Consider the following 8,272-nt stretch of genomic DNA (forward strand, 5'->3'; position numbering starts at 1 on the left):
CTATTCTAAATGTATCCCTTCGCCATACAGATCATATTCTTTATATAGGACATAGTTCTTGAGAACTGGTGGAAGTGGAAACTTCTTCATGGATGAGAGTTTCTGGAGTTTCCTTAACCCCAAGAGTTTACGTATTTTCAGACGACACAGATGTTTCAATGGGCGAGGATTATCTAAAAACAACAGTGAGAGAGAAATGATGGAAAAATCAATGCCATTGACATTCACAATCTCAAAACATGCTCTAATAAAATTAATATCACAATCCGTTACCTTGGGGTGTTATTATTTTGCCACTTCTGAATATAATAAAACATGCTCTTACAATAATCCTTGAACAATTAATAGACTTGAGAGATCAAAAGAACAAAAAGAAGGATGGAAGTGTGAGCAATATTCCTCAGTAAAGGAAGCTGTGCCCCGAGCTGTGCAATGACTGGTGTCACATGGGTTAATAAGGAGTTTGAAAAGTACCTCAGTGGTCTTGCTTAACTAAAAGGGCTTCCCACACAACAGTGACATTCCTTATGAGATTAATTCTCACCAGGTGCAAGTTTGTCATATTCCAGTCCAAATAACTAATTTATGACCAGGGGCAATAGGTAAAGATCTGTCTCACTCTGAGGACTGGATGACTGGCACAACCTGGTTCTTAGCTAGTACACATACGGACTGCTAAAACACTTTGGATGAATGTGACCTGACATAAGCAATTAAAGTCTTCTATAATAAATCAGAACATCATTAACTGGAAATTAGATATTTACCTAATATCTGACGTATTTCTGTCCATTCTTTCTGTGTTTCTAAGACAAACTTAATTTTTGTGCACAGAGGAACATAATCCATGTAATCTATAAAAACACGAACCACTTTTCCTGCTAAATGTTTCAACCAAGGAACAGCAATAAAGTCACAGAACTGAAAGGGAAAACACACCAAGTCATAATTTCAAAATCTGTGCAGAGTAATGTCAAAATAACACATTTTAAAGCAATTACACAATATAATTTGAACTAAGTATTAGCAGTGACCTTTAACAGTCATAAATTGATACCTAGGTAGGTTACTTTAAAAGCCATTTTCTTCCATGCTGAACTTTTGTGATCCCTTAATTCATCTGGACAGGTCTGAAGGCCAATAATTATTAGAACACTGCTATGATTCACGGAACTTTTTGTTCAACAGTAGTATCTCTTTGGAAACACATCTACTCCATTGGCTAGGATCAGAACAGAAATTACAGAATCCTGCCTCATGATTTCTTAAAACTTCCTTCCTAAATCTCTAATATATGAACCCCAAACTAAAACCACTCTATGTACATAATTATCTCTATCTCAGAGTAGACAATGAAAAATGGCTGTTTTATTTTTAGGATGTTTTAAAAAAGGATTTTGCCCGTGTCTTAATGTTAGTTCTGCACAATAATCTGGGATTTTTAAAACTGGCTAATGAAAAGAGCAAAGTGAAGAGAAGAAAGGTTATGTATTTACTGGATTATCCTTTATTACAGAAGAAGTCCACCCGGGGAGAATCTCCTCCTCTGGAGTTGACCACACAAAAGAATTTCCAAAGATATCTTGATGCATACAGTCAAAACACATCTCCACATTATATCCATGATTTAGCAACAGCCTCAGCATCACCTCATCATTCAAAGCATACTGGATGGCGCTGGGGAAATGCGTATCGTTAACCAACATAAAGTAGCAATTGACGTTTGCTCCGTAAGATAGGAGCAGCCTTACGATTTCATGGTTTCCAGCTCTCACTGCCACAAGAAGACAGTTTAAAGGATCCTTGTTTGGATTTGCCCCTGCTTTGAGCAATATTTCGGTGCAAAGAATGTCATTGTTAGAAACAGCAAAATAAAGTGCAGTTTTCCTTTCGTCATCGTAACTATTTGAAATGTGTTCAGCCAAGAGAGTATTGACGTCAAAACCATTTTCAATGAGGAGCTCTAGACACTGAGAATTCTGGCCATCTGCTGCTGAGTGAACAGGGCTTAACCCACTTTTCTGGATTGCAGTTTGGGATGTGACTGGAATGAGATACTTCAGGGCCCTAAAAAACAGTGAATAAAACTAGTTAGGCATCGCTTCCCTGCATGAAGAAAATGACCCTTATCCACCTATATGCTAAATTACCAGAGAGACACTTTACACAAGAAGATCCAAAACCACCAGTTTTGAGCACTGTCAAATAGGACTGTGTTTAAATTTTCAATGGTTTTCACCTAGTTCTAAGAAATATGTTTTGCATTTTGTTTTGTTTATGCCAAAAAACTAATGTAACATAGTCACTTCTTAAATAAATGATCTATACATTTGCAAGTTTACCACAGTCTTCTTCAATGTGACCTTGTGCCACACTGTATCTTAATGAAAACGTAAAGTCCAAGCTCATACTCACAGGTAATGCCCCTCATAAGCTGCTTTGTGTATGGGAAGCAGTCCTGCCTTATTAGGCACATTGCCACTTCCTCCATATTCCAAAAGAAGGGCTATGCAGTCTGGATTACCTCCTCCAGCTGCCTCAAACAGTATTGATGCACCATCATCTGCTAAGGCCTGGACATCTCCACCTTGAAGGAGGATACAGAGTTTATAATTACATCCGAAGTGATTTGCACACCATCATAAAAACAAGCCTAGAGTATTCTCCTCTTCATTTTCAGATGTAATTAAGTTAAATCTTTACTAAAACAAAAAATGTTTCTTGTGGGAAATTTAAAACTCAAAGGCAAAACAAGAGTTGTACAGATACAAGTTCAAATGCTCACCTGAGTGAGGTCTGCTTTGACCATAAGTGTTATAAATGAGGATTTTCAAAATTCTGGCATATTTCAAAAATATTATTTCATTAATTAATACCAATATAATGCTGTACAATGAAGGAAGGAAGGAAGGAAGGAAAGAGGAAGGGAGGGCAGGAGGGAGGGGAGTAAAGAGAAATAAAGAAGGGCAAGAAGGGAATGTATAGCAAGAAGTCCCTCCTTGATTAAAATTGATTGGTATCAACTCTGCCACTCCTCTCACATACATTGGCAAGCATCACTACAGTCTAGCAGAAACACTCCTATATGCTTCCTTTCCTTCCAGGAAACCAAATTTTCTCATTCACCACTACTCTTTCTTTCCTTTTCCATGATCCCCCTAAAACACCTGAGCAACCAGGCAAGATGTATGCCAGTGCCGAGCCGTATTTCCCTTTTACCTGACTGCATACCTTTATGAATAAGATGCTCCAGCACGTCACAGTGGCCATATTCAGCAGCAACACCTAACGGTGTTACTCCATATCCATCCTTAAGGTTCACATTTCCACCATTCTTCAGAAGAAGAGCAACAATGTCTTTACGTCCCTGTTTTGCAGCTTCGTGCATTGCCGACCAGCGTTTTACGCATGGCTGGTGGATTCTACAGTTGTGTTTAATCAGAGTGGATACCATTTCAAAAGAGCCCCTTCTTATAGCTTGAGGATGTTTAAAAAGGAAGAAAATAATACAATTACATTTCCAGGTATGATGTCTTGAAAGTTAAACACATCTAATGAGTTTAGAAAAGTTTTTCTTTGTCTACTGATAGGAGGAAATTAAAAAGATTTCCAGTCCCAGAAATCTGGGAATCCAATTTACTAGTAAATAAATAGCAATGTCAGCTGCTCAGGAAATCAAGGTAAACCAACACAAGCTGGAAAATATGTCAGTTTGCAGCATGGAGGGCAAAAGCAGCACAGCTTCAATTCCGAGAAAGGACAAGCAGGTGTATCACAAAGAAAAGCAAATAAAAATAACATAATCTTCAAATACAGTCCTTACTTCAAAGTTGGTGCAAACATTACAGTGTCCCCAGAAAATTCCACTTGTGACTTTGTCACCTGGTAACTCTAATCCAGGTCTGTACACAGCGGCTGCTGTCAGTCAAAGTACAGTTCACATCTGTCATACTTAAAGGCCATGTTCTGCCCTTTTGAAGTTCCAGGTTTGAAATTTTCATGGGTAACTACACCTGCAAATTGTTTACATATGAAAGAGTGATCCTGAGTAAGAGTCTAATTTTACTTCTGAATTACCCTTTGGAATAGCAGATCTCTCCACTGACTGGTGGGGTATCTGAGAGAGATCAGCGTCATAGCATTAGTAAATTTAAATTTTGTGAATGTCCCATTACACAAATAAGAAGGTTTTTAAGAGGCAACAGTCTTCATCATTATCCACAATTGCTTTGAAGCAGACTATTGTCAAATGTAACTGGAAGCAGAAATCATCCCACTAGATAGGGACTTCTTCACCATTTACCTTTGTACTGACGAGCCCTCTAATTCAGAGCTTTAAACCCAAAAGGAGTAACTAAATCATGAGCATCATCTATTAAGTATTAAGCACCTGATCCTCTATTTCTCTGAGACTAAGACGGAAATGTCTGATGCACAACAATATCTACATCCACATTTTCAGTGCCAAATGACACAAAACCATAAAAAGCATCATATAAACAACACATAGCTGACAAACCTCATTTTCAGGAGTTTGTATAGAGAAATATTTAGGAAAATAAATTGTCGTTATAAGGGGGAAAGACTTACAGACTTAAAAGTATTGAAAAGAGCTGAAACAACGCAAAGCAAGACATAGCAGAGGAACCCTTTACAAATGCCTCAGGGCCTTAAAATGTTAATATGGTGATCACATCTGATGAAAGTTAAAAAAAATTCAGAGAACTGAATATTTTAATACTGATAATGATATTATATATTGTATTTTTTATATCGTGTTTTCTTATATTGTATTAATTTTACATTGATTCTCTTCAGAAGAATGGAGATGTTTCGACATTCAACAGAAATTAAAAGCAAATACAGGTAAATTACTCATGTACAGTAAAGCTCAACAATAGCATAAAATCTTCCAAGGGAATTATACTTCTTTAGATAGGGGCATTACTTAGAAATACAGTTGAAGTTTATTTTCAGTGCAAGAGGGGAAGGAAATGAGATGGGAGATTTTGAAATTGAAAATACCTGCCTACTCCTGAAGAAATCATCTGATTAAACTAAAAATTTCCAATAACCTCCAGATCTCCCAAAAAGGTCCATTCAAGTTAAAGCAACAGCATATTCTTGTACCAGACTTTTACCTTAAGATGGTCAAATAGGACCAGGTCACTAAAGGTCTTACAGCACCTGAAAATATTGAGCAGGTGCCCTGAACAAAAAAACAGGTCCCATTTCTTAGGAGCAGCTGTGCAATCACCTAAAGCATAAGGAACATCTTTAAGGGCAGCTCAGTGACCCCCCCAAAGCATAACAAGTGCTGAAGTGGACACTGGGTACATTTCACCAGGTGTTGGGCATTTAGTTTCATCTAAAAAGATGACCAGCATCTAATCCACACAAGCCAACAGGAGGACTTGAGTGAGTACTCCACTTAGTGGAGGCAAAGCGCTGCCATTCACTTTCCTTAAACCCAGGGAGAGGAGGCAGTTACCAATAAGAAGTGGAGTTTCTCCTTTGTCATTGGTGGTATTGGGCCAAACACCCTTTTCCAGTAACGTTTGTACGTTGTCCACAAAGCCAGCTTTTGCTGCCAAAGTTAATGGTGTTTCTCCATCGCATGTTTTGTATTCCCACATTGTTTTATAAGATGCTAGAGGTAAGAAAGTGAGACAAGATAAAAGAAAATTAAAGCACAAGGCTGTTAACATATACACATATATAAGAAATCTTTAAATGCTAAGTATCTATGAAAATTACTTGTAATTATGTTTAACTTAACTAGTAATGTCAAACACACTGAATACTGAACAGCAGTTTTTGCTCTGTCTGCAGGTTTCTGAACAAAATGTTAAAAAGGTCCAAGTTCTTTGATGGTCTAAATTGATGCAACTTTCCCAAAAAGAAAATTTGCCTGAACATTTATACAATGTAAGTAAGATGCTCCATGGAGGATTTGATCACACTTCTTTTGTCAACAGTTCCAGCCTTCATTGTGGATGGCTGTTTACTGTTCTATGTTTCTTTGCTGCCCGCCTTGTCTTGTGGGATATTTTTACCTTACTCACCATCTAAAATAATCTCAAGTATTTGCTGAATTGGCTGAGCTGCAGCCTCATGCAGTGGAAACCACCCTCTTTCATCAGCTTCATCCAAAGCATATTTCTTTTTCACAAGTTCTAGAAGCTCAAATACTTGACCTTAAAAAAATCCAACAGATAAATAAGATGCAGTGGGAAAAATAACATAAGGGAAACACAGTTTTGTAAAAAGACTGTTTTATTTTAGGATTTTTACCTTGCTTTATGGATGTTACAATTTTCCTGTTTTCCTCACTAGGTGGTACAAAACTATCCCAAAAAAGAGCAGAAAATAGTAAATATAAACAAAAAGTTGATGCATTATATTATTTATTCAATATTTTCCATAGGGTTCTCATCTGAGCCAACTTTCCTTTGAATACATCAGCTACAAACGTGATGAGCCTTGTGACCTCCTAAGTTATGCCTGTACTGTGGACTTCCAGAGTATCCAAAGTTGTTGAGTTAGGTGCAATTTCTGCTGCAGGCTGACCTGGTAAATCTCCTAATCTAGTAAAGAATTCTGATGTGAACTAAAAAGCTGTATTTGCCCCACACTACAGAAATGAGCCAATTCAGAAACCTTAGACAGTAAATGAGATTGTGGTGGCACCTGAAGGTCAGTATTCACTAACGAAGGAGAGTTTGATGATATCCATAGTACCACTTTCCCTGAAAAAGAGTTGTTATGTTTTTAACAGTACCATTTAAGCCTTCATGAGATGGAAGTTAAATGGTGGAGTCTGCTAGTTCCTTGAGAAATTTTGGTGCTAAAAGCATACTAAAAAATAGATCAGATTTAATTAAAAAAAAAAAAATCCAACCAAAACACACAGCCAAATAACAAGAGTACCCAGTGGCTCTACTGAACCTTCAGTGAAAAGGGAGGATCCAGTCCTACAACAGGAGCTCCATGAGGACCCAAACCTTCATGAGATCCCACAGAAAATGAGGAAAGGTTAGCAGTCTCCTGAGACTTATAGCTCCACATTTTTCCATTTTAGACAGGGCAATCTACAAAATGTATTTATGGGATTATTGCCGATGAACTTCAATTAAGACAAAATTTAGCTTTGACAGAAACATTTTTCATAAGAATATACATGGCCTGAAAAGCTAAGGGAAGTATTAGTTTAGCCAAGTGAATCTCACTCATCTCCCTAAGCGCTCATCACCCATATAGCTCAGCTGATCCCTACATTTCATAATCATGGGAACCACTTAACCATAACATTAACATCACGTATGAATCCTCGCTGGAACACCCCTGTGGGTTTTTTGTTGTTGTTCTGGTTTGGATTTTTCTTGTACATCTATGTTTCCAAGTGCACAGGGAAAGACTGGGACACTTACAATTACAGAGCAGATTACTAACAAATCCAAACTGACTGTCTTTAAAGTTTGAGGCTTTAGAAATGTTTGAGAGTAACAAACCCGACATTTCCATTTTTTTCACTCTTTTCAGTCATTGCTTCAGACAGTGCTTCACCAAGAAAGAGGCATAATAGTCAAACTAAGAACTGTTTTAAGCATGATATAAGGCGCTAACCATAATTGTCTCAAAACACTGTTAATACATGGCATAATCTCTAACACATATTGAACTGACAGTACCTGCCATTATAGCTGGAAGATACCGGTGGTTTGGCCCCATTTGATTCTTGAATGCTAAGCTGTATGGCATACTCAGTCAGCAGATCTTCAACCAGATCTTCTCTTTCATCCATTATTTTTTATAGTGAGCTATAATGATAAGCTATTCTGAAATACACACAAAAATATACTGCTAAGGATCATATCTTGCTTCAGGTGTTTTTTATAATAAAATCAGATGTTTCCATAAATTTCTTTCAATTTAATAATGTTTTGGTGAGTTTATTCCTATTTAAAAATCATAAAATTCCTGTTTAAAAATGGTGATACAAAAGAAAACAACCCTGGAAATATTTAGTATTCAACATGTGATTTAGGAAAAGTTCTTTTTATTGTTCACACACTGTATTTGTCATCTACTGACAAATACTGGAGCATTTGTGAAGCTCAAAAATAAATTTTTCCTCTTTAGAAATCTGTGGTCATCAAACCAGTGAATATGTGATTTCCATACAAGCATGAATAATGAACAGTAAAACAAAGTTATCATCTCAGGCATTCGCAAGGAATTCATGAACATAAGCACAAACACATACACATTT

At 37.0% G+C, this 8,272-nt stretch overlaps 1 protein-coding gene across 2 annotated transcripts; it reads right to left on the minus strand.

Annotated features, from left to right (window-relative positions):
• ASB15 (ankyrin repeat and SOCS box containing 15) lies at positions 1-7,804 on the minus strand. 2 transcript variants are annotated; one of them, XM_010178165.1, is made up of 9 exons: positions 7,719-7,804; positions 6,295-6,368; positions 6,066-6,197; positions 5,492-5,650; positions 3,232-3,477; positions 2,416-2,587; positions 1,497-2,067; positions 768-921; positions 1-173 (listed from the first exon to the last, which is right to left on the minus strand). In XM_010178165.1, exons 1-9 carry the CDS (start codon positions 7,802-7,804, stop codon positions 1-3), a joined length of 1,767 nt encoding a protein of 588 aa, XP_010176467.1. The 2 variants fall into 2 exon arrangements, with proteins under 2 accessions (XP_010176467.1, XP_010176466.1); XM_010178164.1 differs by having other exon boundaries at positions 6,295-6,347; positions 7,692-7,804.
• Between the last annotated feature and the right edge of the window lie 468 nt (positions 7,805-8,272).

Source organism: Antrostomus carolinensis, unplaced genomic scaffold (genome assembly GCF_000700745.2).
Source record: "Antrostomus carolinensis isolate BGI_N321 unplaced genomic scaffold, ASM70074v2 scaffold3051, whole genome shotgun sequence".
Lineage (NCBI taxonomy): Eukaryota > Metazoa > Chordata > Aves > Caprimulgiformes > Caprimulgidae > Antrostomus > Antrostomus carolinensis.